Consider the following 13,871-nt stretch of genomic DNA (forward strand, 5'->3'; position numbering starts at 1 on the left):
GACCATTTAGATGTACAGTAATGTTAATAACCAGCTGTTTCAGCATTAGTATTTTTACCATTATAGTTCAAACTTCTTCGCGCTATCCATCAAAGTGAAGTCGCTTCATAGCTCCATTCACTATTTATTTATTTATCTATTTTTTAAGGCTGTATCTGGTGATTGGACACGCCAAATTGATGATGAGCTTGAATGATGGAACTATGTTGGCATCTGAGACCCGCACTTTGGGGATGGAGACATGGGGGTTTGACTATGGAGACGCTGAAGATGAGTGCATGTTTAACGCTTTATATATGAAATTATTTTGCTCTACTATGTTTGAGCTCCTGGCGTGAAGACCTCTCCCACCCGGATGGAGGTTCTGATCATCTCTGTGGAAGCCACATCCCCCAAACAGACGGTATATATCCCGTGTCCTCCTCTGCTTGACTCTCAGTTTTTGAAAAATCCAACCGCAATGAAGATGCAGGTCACGCTGGTGCTCATTGGTTTGTTTCTGCCAGAAGGTATGTAAAACCGTACGATGTGTGCTTGGTGTAGTTAAGCAATAGATTTTTTAAAAAACATTTTAACATGTTTAAAACAAATGTTTAAACATTTGAAACTGTTAAAAACACTGGTTGGATAGTGTAGTGGGTAACACCTCTGCCTTCTACGCTGTAGACTGGGATTCAGTCTCCTGCTTGGACAAGCACCCTACACTATACCAATAAGAGTCCTTGGGCAAGACTCCTAACAGTGCCTTCGCCCACCTATATAAAAATGATCCAACTGTAAGTCGCTCTGGATAAGAGCGTCAGCCAAATGCTGTAAATGTGAATGTGTTAAAGTTTCATGACCAACAGCTGAATAGAAATGGTTCAAAATGACTTTGAATATAACCCAGTTAGATTAACAGATATTAAAATTTCATCAAAGTTACTTTTTCGGACAAGTTTTTATTCAGACGAAACATCTACGATATATTGCTGTTGTCAGAAGAAAACCTCGTATCTCCAAAATGGTCATTTTACAGGAGAAGGACAAAACCTACTTTACTTTAAATGTAAGTCAAAGGAGCCAGACGTTTTCCAACAAAGGTCATATTGGGTCATATAAACATTCGGTCATCTACTTTAATAATAGTTAGGCAGATGAGAGTTACATAATTGTCTGATGGCTATGATTTTTGATGACTTCAACTGCATTTGTTGAAGCTGACCAGTCATTTCCCATACCGAATAATAACATTGTTTTTTTTAGAATTTTTTTTATTAGAAACAATTTGTTTTATTAGGATTAATTGTCAGCTCATGATCTTGACAGAATTCTGAATTGTATTACGGTTCATAAGTCGAGTGCAAAGTTTATGGTTTCTGTTTCTCTACTTTTACATTAACATTAGCAGCGGTGCCGATTTCTCAAAACTATAGTCTTTGCCTTACTAACACGAGTACATGATGCAACATGCTCTTTATTATGCCATACTGAATTCCTGAATTCTCACTGTCCTCCAGCGTTGGCACTGACATGTCTTCAGTGCTATGATATATCAAATCGCCGATGTCAGAGCATCCACAACTGTTCGGGCACATGTGGCTTGTCAGTCCTTTATACAGGTGAGGCTAATTAGATACGTGGTCTTTATATATACATGTACAGTCTTCATGCTTTCATTGAATTCATAACTTAAATGAATATTCTTTTACAGAGGCCAGTATGATTAGTGGTTCAGCACAGTGCATAGCAAGGGAAAAATGCGTCAGTGGAAACATGAGCACAGCATTTACTAATTATACCATCAGCACCGAGTGCTGTGATTCTGACAACTGCATAGCAAACCCAACTGGTAAGACCAAGAGTTTTTCTCAGGTTTCAGTTAAATGACTGCACCTTTAATAGTTTGTAAATAAATATATTTGGACATATCTTAACCCTTTACATGTCGTTTATCCTTTTTTCAATGACCTCTTCAGCAGTCCAGAGCAGCCCTCCCAGTCTCAATGGGAGACAATGTTATTCATGCAGTTCAAAATTGTTCAGCTTTGAACAGACCTGCTTAACAAAGGTCAAGTGTTTCGAAGGTCAAGATCGCTGCATCCGCACAAGAGGTGAAAAATACACACCGAACACTCCTTTAATAAAACTACGGCAACAGCAATATTGTATATATTTATATACATACATACATACATATCAATGACATGTTCAGCCACATGTCATGACCCAACTTATTCCATAATGTTTCTCATCCCCTCACTCTTTTTCTTATTTACATCTCTCTCTCTCTCTCTCTCTCTCTCTCAGCTGTTATAGGTAACAGTAGCCAGTTTGTTTCTGGATGTGCAAGCAAGAGCTTTTGTGATAAGACTCCGTTTTTGCTGTCGAGCTTGCTGAACCCCAATTTCACGGTGATAACCTGCTGTCAGGGGAATCTGTGTAACAGTGCTGGGGATGTTACGATGAGTCTCCTCACCATGCAGCTCTTTCTGCTCTCCTCCATCTTCTTCCTCTAAACTCTGCTATTATGCTGCTTTTCTCTGCTTTTTTATCTTTTACTCACGCGAGAAGGTGACAGAAGCTCTGCTGCTACTGGGAGCGACTGCGCATGTATTGTGTTTAAATTAATTATAGAGACTTTTCTTCTTAAAAGGACACAGTCTGGTAACATAAGCACTGGATACAGTGAATCTCTTCCTCTGAGCTGGAATGTAGGGTTGAGGTTAAGGTTAAGGTTAGGGATTTGGTTTTGGGCTGAGTTTAAGGTTAAAGTTAGGGATTTGGTTTTGGGTTGAGGTTAAAGTTAGGGATTTGGTTTTGGGTTGAGATTAAGGTTAAAGTTAGGGATTTGGTTTTGGGTTGAGGTTAAGGTTAGGGATTTGGTTTTGGGTTGAGTTTAAGGTTAAAGTTAGGGATTTGGTTTTGGGTTGAGGTTAAGGTTAGGGATTTGGTTTTGGGTTGAGTTTAAAGTTAAAGTTAGGGATTTGGTTTTGGGTTGAGGTTAAGGTTAGGGATTTGGTTTTGGGTTGAGTTTAAAGTTAAAGTTAGGGATTTGGTTTTGGGTTGAGGTTAAGGTTAGGGATTTGGTTTTGGGTTGAGATTAAGGTTAAAGTTAGGGATTTGGTTTTGGGTTGAGGTTAAGGTTAGGGATTTGGTTTTGGGCTGAGTTTAAGGTTAAAGTTAGGGATTTGGTTTTGGGTTGAGATTAAGGTTAGGATTTGGTTTTGGGTTGAGATTAAGGTTAAAGTTAGGGATTTGGTTTTGGGTTGAGGTTAAGGTTAAGGTTAGGATTTGGTTTTGGGTTGAGGTTAAGGTTAGGGATTTGGTTTTGGGTTGAGATTAAGGCTAGGATTTGGTTTTGGGTTGAGATTAAGGTTAAAGTTAGGGATTTGGTTTTGGGTTGAGGTTAAGGTTAAGGTTAGGATTTGGTTTTGGGTTGAGGTTAAGGTTAAAGTTAGGGATTTGGTTTTGGGTTGAGATTAAGGCTAGGATTTGGTTTTGGGTTGAGGTTAAGGTTAAGATTAGGATTTGGTTTTGGATTGAGGTTAAGGTTAAGACTAGGATTTGATTTTGGGTTGAAGTTAAGGTTAAGATTAGGATTTGGTTTTGGATTGAGGTTAAGGTTAAAGTTAGCGATTTGGTTTTGGGTTGAGTTTAAGCTTAAGGCTAGGATTTGGTTTTGGGTTGAGGTTAAGGTTAAGACTAGGATTGGATTTTGGGTTGAGGTTAAGGTTAAGATTAGGATTTGGTTTTGGATTGAGGTTAAGGTTAAGACTAGGATTTGATTTTGGGTTGAAGTTAAGGTTAAGATTAGGATTTGGTTTTGGATTGAGGTTAAGGTTAAAGTTAGCGATTTGGTTTTGGGTTGAGTTTAAGCTTAAGGCTAGGATTTGGTTTTGGGTTGACTTTAAGGTTAAAGTTAAGCATTTGGTTTTGGGTTGAGATTAAGGTTAAAGTTAGGAATTTGGGTTGAGGTTAGGGACTCTTTTTACGTAGCCTGTAACGGAAGTTCAATATACACTCCCCGGCCACTTTATTAGGTAACTGTTCAATTGCTTGTTAATACAAATAGCTAATCAGCCAATCACACGGCTGCAACTCAATGCATTTAGGCATGTAGAGGTGGTCAAGACAACTTGCTGAAGTGCAGACCTCATTTATGTATTTATTTTCATTTTTATCTTTTTCTCTCTACCTGCCTTCATCTGTTTATGACTATTAAGCCAATTGATCTGATTAATTGAAATCATTAGCGTATGACAAAAAATTAAACATCTATGATGGGCTTTATTGTTGTGGTGTTTTATTACTTGTTTGGTCAAGATTCATGTTTTTCTAATATGCATAACATATCCCATTAGTCTGTTTTATTAGCACCTAGTAAACTAAAATCCAGGTCCGCAAAGTAAAAATCCTTCCCAGGATTTTGTTCCAACTGCCTGGACAGCTCTCCTGCTAGTTTGATGTAACTAGAGAAGCCAGGCTGTTGGAACAAAATACTGGGAAGGATTTTTACTTTCTGGATCTGAATTTTACACCTATGATTTTAAGTAGCAAAAATCTCTGAATTTGCTCTGTCTGTAATGGCTTGCCCAGTCTCCTTGGTTTTGATCAGACCGTTTCCTTCCCTGCAGAAAACAAGTCCTGGTGGTGGGTTAGTGTAGTGGGTAACATCTCTGCTTTCTATGCTGTAGACTGGGGTTCAATCCCCACCTGGGCAATCACTATACCAATAAGGGTCCTTAGGCAAGACTCCTAAGACCATCTTCACCTAGCAGTGTAACAATAATCAAATTGTAAGTTGCTCCGAATAAGAATGTCAGCCAAATACCATAAATGTAAGTCCTAACTAATTTGATTGAAGTTTTGATTTGCTTTCTATCACAGCCCCTTGGTTACATAAAACGTGTTGCTTTCCTCATTTTTGGTACATATGTGAATCTCCTAAATAGGATATAATGCAGCAATCCTTAAAAGAGAGTAAATCCAAATCATCTGCATCTACAGTAAATCTACCTTAATCCTTATGTAATGAGGAGCGATGAGGAGGCGGACACACATGCTGAGAAAAGCAAGATTTATTCAGGGTAATTCTATAATCAGGGTCAAGACAGTCCAGGGTCAATATGCCAATATGGAGAGCAGGAGGGACAGACATGACGAAAAAGAAACTGGATCAAACAAACAACGGAGGCCAGAATATCAAATACCAAACAATACAATACACTTCAAACATAAACCAAACAGCATAGGCATATAATTCATACATCCAAAGACCGTCATACACAGGGCTGAAATACAAATGGGGATAATGACAGAACATGATACAGGTGGAAAACACAGGTGGCAACGATCAGGAGCAGAGTCAGAAAACAAGGGGGCTGGACTGGGACGGAATCAAAACGAAGAAAGTACGTGGACTAGACCAAAACAGAAAAGCACATGGAAGACTGGGAGGTAAACACGGGATGTGACACCTTAGAATAAAGCAAAAGAAACAAACAAGACAAACATAAACTGTTAAAAGTTCTGGGTGTCCTCAGGTGTAATACATCTGTCTACATAATAATAACAGTTTGCATTTTACACACTGGCTCCTTCAGTATACATTTTCTTTCAGCCCCAAAAAACAGTTGAAAGTCTCACCAGTTTGGCTGAAAGCTTTTGGCCAGAAGAAAGCAAAAGATAAAATATGTCTACAATGAAATGTCATAAGCTAACACTTAATGAATAATCTAAGAAGTAATGAAAATGAGATATAGAGCCTAAAAACGCTGGTCAGCACAAACAGTTTGAGCAGCAGCTGTAAGGGTCCAGCCGGCCCCGCCAGCTGCCAGCAGAGGGCGACAGCGGCAAGGGGCCATAACTTCAGGGAACTCCAATTCCCAGAAGCCCATGGGTTGATTAGGTCCAACTGGACACACCTGCAGACTCCACTACTTAAGGCCAACAGTAGCATTTGTCATACCATTGTAGAGGCATGACTGGTATGGTGCTTAGTGTCGTTAAAGAAAAAAAGAAAAGAGGCTTAAGAAAAGAAATTGACCCAAAACTAAAACGAAAAGAAAAAAGGGCTCAGGGGAAAAAAAAGAAGTTACCCCAAAACTACAAAAAGAAGAAAAGAGGGTTTAAAAGAATACACTGCCCCAGAACTACTGATAAAAGAAGGCTTGAGCTAGGAACTGCTCCAAGCTCTAGGAAAGCTGTGTGCTCCACCAAAAGCAATTAATACTGTAAGTTAACAGTAAATAACTGGACGAATTACTGCCAGTAAATACCTGTAATTTTACCTTTTTCTTTTATTGTAGTGGAGCTTCATCCAACAGCATCTGAACTTGTTCTACCTTTGTTTGAAGGTACAAAGCATCTGATAACTGACCATCACATTTGCTTCCAGAACTGCCAGATAACTCCAAAGCAAAAAAAGAACCATGCCATGCTTAACATATGACAAGGTGCACTTTTCATCAAATGCTGATCTTTTTTCCAGATATGTTTGGTGATTGTGGCCAGAGAGTTGTATGTTTAACTCATCAGTTCATCGCACCTGTTTCCAAAAGGAACCAGATTGATCTGATTTATCTAGGTGTTGTTTTGCATAAATTTGATTGTGCAACCACCACGCCTGAGTCAGCAGAACCTTACTTTCATTTTGCTTCGTCTTTCTGACCAGTGCACAGCAGCTCTACCTGTGAGTTTTATTGATATTCTAGATCTTTGTTTGACTTTCACAGTTCCCCTTAACTCTTTCTTAATGGCATCTTGGACAGTGGACATCTAGAGCTTTGGTATAGGAAGATTCACACACACCAGACATTCACATACATGTATGTATACATAAATTCATTAAAACTATCCAGATGGTTTTTGGGATTTACATGCAGGTGTTTATACAGAGAGGAACCCTCCAGGCCTTCTAGTCTTTCAAAGAGAGCCTAATGATCCAAACTAAAATAGCTGGTTTTATCAAGATAAACTCACATATAAGCAGTCTAGCTCAGTCAAACAGTGTTGCTAAGCTGGAGACATGGAGTTATGGGGTGTATTTCCTCGTTGATTTTCATATGATGAAACTGAGGCTCCCGTTTCTGGGTGAATGACTAAAGAACTTCTGAATCAATGCAGTCTGTCAAGATTTGTAGGTACAAATTAGACAATCATCTCATAGGACTGCAGTCAAAGTCACAGCCTTGGTTTGGCTCTATCAAAGTTTGTGTAATAATTTCATACATGGCCACTTAAGACCGGGTGTAACAACTAAATTCAGGAGGGTGAGACCTCTGTTGGTGAGGAGGAGAACCGGCAGATGGTCAACAGTCCTGGAGGAACGACATTTCGTCCCGTTCTCAACAATCTGTGGTGAGAAGAAATGACAAAGCTGATGCTGACTTTGACTTTAACATCAAATGGGTGTGAGAAACGGTGGGTTCACAGGTAGTGGATCTATAAGCTGGGTTCAAGACCAGACTGACAGGTATACGGCAGATTATGTCATGTAGAACATTATTTTTGAGTTCTACACACACCTACCTTCAGCATGGACTCGTGGTATTAGTAATGTTCTCGTGGTGCAGCAACGGCAGGAGGTTTCAGGTTCAAACCTGTAAAAAAGAACAGCAAAGAACACCCACTATTCAACAGGTGAAAAACCGTCTACAGTATCTGCTGCTCTGTACTGTCAGATTAAGATCTACTGTCTGTTTAATAAACCGGAGGTTTATGAGTGAATATTTGCAAAACACAATAAAGTTTATCCGTTTGAACATTAAATATCTTGTCTTTGTAGTGTATTCAGTTGAATATAGGTTGAAAAGGATTTGCAAATCATCGTATTCTGTTTTTATTTATGTTTTACACAACGTCCCAACTTCATTGGAATTGGGTTTGTACACAGAGGGGTCCAAAAGTATGAGAGTAATACTGAAAGTACTTTTGTTTTGCATTCTTTTCTAATTTATTACACAGCCATTCTTACAATGGCTTACAACAATTTGAGTGAAACGCAGAATCTTTTAACATTAACATTCATTTCAAATGTCCTTACTCATTGAAATGTATGTTGATATTTGCTTTAATGACAGCATGCACTCCACCTGCCATGGACACACATGGACCTGCCACATATTTGTGCAAAAGCCTGTGATAAGCAGATGAAATCCACCTGAGAGTCGTCTAACACAAGTTACAGTGGAAGAGAAAGTGCAGAATTTTGAACATTTCTTTTTTGTTTGACTTGTCCCAAGTTTTCATCATTTCAAATGTTTCTAAATTCTAAAATTTCTGTTGATTTACAGCCACATTTTCAAAGCAGTCTCATAGTTTTGGACCTGACTATATACTAATATATTTTTAAAATGAGTTTTGAGCTTCTTTTGAATATTCTTAGATTCAAGAAGTTGTGAGATCTGGCCATAGTCTCATGCCCAGCGTGTAAAATAGGTAAGACAAAATGTTCCCATGCACATACAAACGCACCGACAACACACCACATACCACACAACTCTGACTGAAGTTTCAGCTGGGTGAGTCAAAAGTAACAGGACACTGTCACAAGCCTCCATGATGCGCTGCTGAAGGTGATGTTTATTGTGGATTTTCTCAGCATACATAATTTGTTTGAGAGTTGATGATAAAATAAAAAATGAAATAAAACAAAACCTGCCCTGTGACTTGACTCACCCTGTATATATCATCACTGTCAGACTCTCAGTGAGTCTGCAGACCGCCTGCGCTTTTTGTTTAAAAAATTCAATGAATTCTTGCACAAATAGCAACTGTAACTCACTGAACTTTTTAGGTAAAGTTCAGAAATTTGGCTGTAACACACGCCGGGTCGGGGAAGTTGTAACAATTAGACAAAAGAAGCAAAAACAGACAAGACTCCATGCGATCTCGAAAAAAGAGTGGGTGTGTGATGTTCAGCTATATGTTACTGGCAGTTGATATGCAAACTTTCTGACTTAAAACAAAGGGGAATGGAAAACCTGAATTCATAGACATAGTCTGACACGTACGTTTACCTGTTATATGCTTCCATCACATGGAATCAGGTCTACTGTTGAAAGAACTTTGACCACACTCTTGTATGTGACCACCAATGCACCAGATTTTTTTGCATGACTGTTATAGATGCGCTTGGAAATATGCCATGCTGCCTTTCATGATTGACCTTTTTTTGTGTATATATATATATATATATATATATAAACCCCATATTTCATTAAAAAGAGTACAAATACAGCAAATCAATTGTTGCAACAGAGAAATTGTGTTTTTGAAAAAATATATGCTCATTTTAAATTTGATGCCAACAACATGTTCCAAAAAAGTTGGGACTTGGTGGTTGATTCGCAATAGGTCAGTAACATGAATGAGTATAAAATGAACATTTCAGAGAGGCTTTCAGAAGTAAAGATGAGGAGGGGTTCACCATTCTGTGAAAGACAATTCCAGAATAATGTTCTCAACGTAAAACAGCAAAGAACTGCTTTTCATTATATATAATAACATTATAATAACATAATATATAATAATATTAAAAGATTCAGAGAAACTGGAGAATCTCTGTGTGCAAGGGACGTGGCTGAAAACCAGTATATGCTGGCCCTTTGGGCCCTCAGGCAGCACTGCATGGGCTCAGGAACTCTTCTGAAAACCAGTGTCTATGAAAACAGTTCATCACTGCATCAACAAATGCAAGTTAAAACTCTAAACTCTAAAACTCAAAGAAGAAACCAAATATAAACAGGTGTCCTGTGACTTTTGACTCTCTATGGCGATCTATCTATCTATCTATCTATCTATCTATCTATCTATCTATCTATCTATCTACACTGCTCATAAAAATAAAGGGAACACTGGATCCTGGATCTGAATGAATGAAATATTCTCATTGAATACTTTGTTCTGTACAAAGCTGAATGTGCTGACAACAAAATCACATAAAAATCATCAATGGAAATCAAATTTATTAACCAATGGAGGCCTGGATTTGGAGTCACACACAAAATTAAAGTGGAAAAACACACGACAGGCTGATCCAACTTTGATGTAATGTCCTTAAAACAAGTCAAAATGAGGCTCAGTGTTGTCTGTGGCCTGTCACATGTGCTCAGTGTGAACCTGCTTTCATCTGAGAAGAACACAGGGCACCAGCGACCTGCCAAGCGTCCTGCATGGTGTTGGGCTGTGAGCACAACCCCCATCTGTGGACGTCGGGCCCTCATACCGTCCTCATGGAGTCGGTTTCTAACCGTTTGTGCAGACACATGCACATTTGTGGCCTGCTGGAGGTCATTCTGCAGGGCTCTGGCAGTTCTCCTCCTGTTCCTCCTTGCACAAAGGCAGAGGTAGCGGTCCTGCTGCTGGGTTGTTGCCCTCCTACGGCCTCCTCCATGTCTCCTGGTGTACTGGCCTGTCTTCTGGTAGTGCTTCCAGCCTCTGGACACAGCGAACCTTCTTGCCACAGCTCGCATTGATGTGCCATCCTGGATGAGCTGCACTACCTGAGCCACTTGTGTGGGTTGTAGAGTCCGTCTCCTGCTACCACGAGTGTGAAAGCACCACCAACATTCAAAAGTGACCAAAACATCAGCCAGAAAGCAGAAAGGTACTGAGAAGTGGTCTGTGGTCCCCACCTGCAGAACCACTCCTTTACTGAGTGTGTCTTGCTAATTGGCAATAATTTCCACCTGTTGTCTGTTCCATTTGCACAACAGCTGTGAAATTGATTGTCAGTGTTGCTTCCTAAGTGGACAGTTTGATTTCACAGAAGTTTGATTTACATGGAGTTATATTGTGTTGTTTAAGTGTTCCCTTTATTTTTTTGAGCAGTGTATATAGTGAGTCAAAAGTCACAGGACACTGTTTTATTTTATTATTTATGCTGTCAAGCCTCCATGATGCGGTGCTGTAGGTGATGTTTGTCGATAATAAAAAATAAAAGAAAACGTTAAGAGAGACGTTTGACTCACCCTGTGTGTGTGTGTGTGTGTGTGTGTGTGTATATATTACAATGAACTTTGATATATATTGAAAAGTCGCTGATGAAGGCTTGAGGATGGTTTACTGATGATTTACTGATTATTCAGTAAATGACACAGATCAACAGTCCACACAATGGGACTCTGTGTTCATGTTATTTGGTTTGGTAACATTTTAATGTGTCTCAAAGCTGATATTTGTGGCTGAAGATTACAAAGACTCTCATGCACTACATTCTGGACCACTCTGTTTATTCAGGTTATTTCCATTACAAACAGTTCAGACTCTGCATTTGGACACCTTACAATACACAGCTCTGCCAGTCTTAAAGACAGAAAAGAAAAATGGTAAAAAGGTGTTTCAGCAGCAGAGAGTTCAGATGAAGAGGGTGGAGAAGATCAGAGGAACCAGCATGATGAGGAGGCTCAGCTTAACCCCCTCAGCACCGTTACACAGGTTCCCCTCACAGCAGCTCATGCTTCCAGAGATTCCAGTGGACTTCACGCTTGAGAAGTCTACAGAACAGTAACTTCTGCTCGCACATCCTTTCATTTTCAGTTGAGCACCACCAACATTAACTGAGAATGCAGGTCAGAGGGAGAGAGACATTAAGACAGAGTAATATATTTATATAGATAAACCACAATATCAGATTAAAGGCACTTTCTTGTGTTATCACTGAACACCCTTATTTTCGACCAAATATGTAAGAACATATTTTAGGTCCACAGATGTGCATTTTTCAGATTTTTCACCTCTGGCACTGACGCACTGATCTTCATCTCCCTCACAGTTCACAGTTCTTGAGCAGTCGTCATCAGCGCAGGCGTAACACTTCTTCCCGTTTGGAGAGCGTTGTGGCAAAGCTTTAGAGAGAAAAGGTTCAGTACAGAGGTTTAGCACCATCGTTTCTGCAGATCACTCCACCACAACACGAAACACACTAAACCCAGAGCTACTCCTCACAGGACGTCCTGATAACGAAGTCTCAGCACTACTGACTGTTACACCAGCTTTAGCTTTAGACTCTCTGAATGAGACCAAATAAGAGAGAACCTTCATAAACAGCGTCCTTTGTACAGCATTCAGAGTGTTTTGGCTTTACCTGGTGGTTTGTTGCTGTTGCAGAGATCAGTGCTGCAGCATTTGGAGTTGACAGTCGTTTTCATAAGTCCCACGTTTAGGCTTCCAGTGACACACTGGCCAGCTTCTGCACAGCCCTTCAAATGAACCTCTCTCGATTGTACACCACCTAGTGAACACAGCTCAGGCTTTAATGTAAGGTGCAGTTATAAGTGCACACTTGTGCAAAGAAATCGGCCAAATCCAAAACACTAGCGGTTTGTATGGGTGGTTTTGGGCTGATCAGAGTCCAGATGTTAACCCTGTAAAGAATATTCGGCCTCATTTTAAACACGAGCCAGCTCGGCCGTGTTTTTCAGCTGGTTGATGCCGTCCATGCTGAGTGGAACAATATTGATTCTTCCTTCTGTAAAACGACTTTCTGCAAGTTCACCCACAAGGCGTCAACATTTAAAGAAATCAAAGAGATTTCAAAGCTCTCCCACACTAACTTACTGTATCTATTTGTTTAATTCTGGCTAATTTACTGACTAATCATTTCTTGTGAAGACCATTAGAATCTTAACGTTTTGCCATGTTGGTCCTGGGCCTTTTTTTTATTGTACAGCAGTGTATGTACATACTAAGCCAGAGATATGTATACATATATCACTGATTGATGGTCATTAAATTCACTTTATATTTAGGTCATTCTTACCTATGTATGTAACAGTGGTCTCGCTGGCACACTGATATGAACAGTACGTCTGGGTGTTAGTGCATTGTCCAGACAGCCCTGGAATACACTCATAACACCTCAGTGTCAGTGCTGGAGGACAGAGAGAATCCAGCATGAGAAACAGATTCAGCACATAAACCCAAAACTGATGAACCCCAATTTAGACAGTAAAGGGCATTCAAGCAGCCTTCACTGATATTCTCATACTTCAACTTTGAATAACTTATGACAAAAATATCCAACTGAAAGATCAAATATAAGCGACTCATTAATAAAACATCAAAGAGGCTAAACTGATCTAAATGCATCAAAGTTTTCTTACTGTACTGTGAGTAAAGTTTCATACCTTTTGGGAAAAGCACGCCGACGAGCAGCAGAGTGACCTGAAGCCTCATTGTTGATGGTGGTGAGAGTTCAGTGTGATGGTGTGGGGAATGCAGGGCTGGGTCTGATTTAAACCATATTTAAGGGTGTGTTGCTTCTTGGAACCTCCCATATTATTTCAACCCTTCAAAACTATTAAAATGTGTCTTGACATGGTCATAAAATGCCGGGGACCACAGTGTACTACCTACGTTCTGTGTGCTGATGTTCTGTTCCGTTCAGAATACTTCATTAGTCCCAAAAACAGCAATTCATGTGCAGCCTTCTCGTCCATACACGCAACTATACATGTATACGCACACATATGTACTTTAAAAAAAGTGTCTGCATTTGTGCTGAAATGTGTAACTGAAAGTATTTGCAAGTCCCTGTTTTGTGTTCAGTAAAATGAATCCGCACACAGTCACAACAAGTCGGTGTTGCCATATGAAAAACTTCATTTCCCTCACTTTTGAGGTCTTGCGGGATGAGGCCGGTCCTGACTTACTTTCCTTACATCTCCTTACAACATTTGATTTGAATTGATATGAACATGGAGTAAGGTGGTTAGTTTTTTCTAGATAAACAGATAAATGCTAACGCTCTGTTACCCCAACTAACATTACTAGTATACTAATTTTCCTCCCTTGTATCTTTTGGCCTTCGGTGACATTAACAGCTGTTCTGGTTGGTACATGTTTCCATTGTGCATCAGTTTACTTCTGATTAGCTTTAGTTGGCA

General features: G+C 39.6%; 1 protein-coding gene across 1 annotated transcript; it reads right to left on the minus strand.

Annotated features, from left to right (window-relative positions):
• Window positions 1–11,331: 11,331 nt before the first annotated feature.
• On the minus strand, window positions 11,332–13,184 carry LOC108410468 (urokinase plasminogen activator surface receptor-like). Its single transcript, XM_017681554.2, has 5 exons — window positions 13,113–13,184; window positions 12,746–12,856; window positions 12,071–12,217; window positions 11,721–11,831; window positions 11,332–11,543 (listed from the first exon to the last, which is right to left on the minus strand). Exons 1-5 carry the CDS (start codon window positions 13,159–13,161, stop codon window positions 11,341–11,343), a joined length of 621 nt encoding a protein of 206 aa, XP_017537043.2. The 5' UTR covers window positions 13,162–13,184; the 3' UTR covers window positions 11,332–11,340.
• Between the last annotated feature and the right edge of the window lie 687 nt (window positions 13,185–13,871).

Source organism: Pygocentrus nattereri, chromosome 9, assembly GCF_015220715.1.
Source record: "Pygocentrus nattereri isolate fPygNat1 chromosome 9, fPygNat1.pri, whole genome shotgun sequence".
NCBI lineage: Eukaryota > Metazoa > Chordata > Actinopteri > Characiformes > Serrasalmidae > Pygocentrus > Pygocentrus nattereri.

Coding starts and splice junctions, on each gene's coding strand:
- LOC108410468 (XM_017681554.2), bottom strand. CDS start 13,161: ATGAGGCTTCAGGTCACTCTGCTGCTCGTCGGCGTGCTTTTCCCAAAA. Junction 12,218..12,745: donor GACCACTGTTACATACATAG/GTAAGAATGACC, acceptor TGTGTTCACTAG/GTGGTGTACAATCGAGAGAG. Junction 11,544..11,720: donor TCAGTGCGTCAGTGCCAGAG/GTGAAAAATCTG, acceptor CTGCATTCTCAG/TTAATGTTGGTGGTGCTCAA.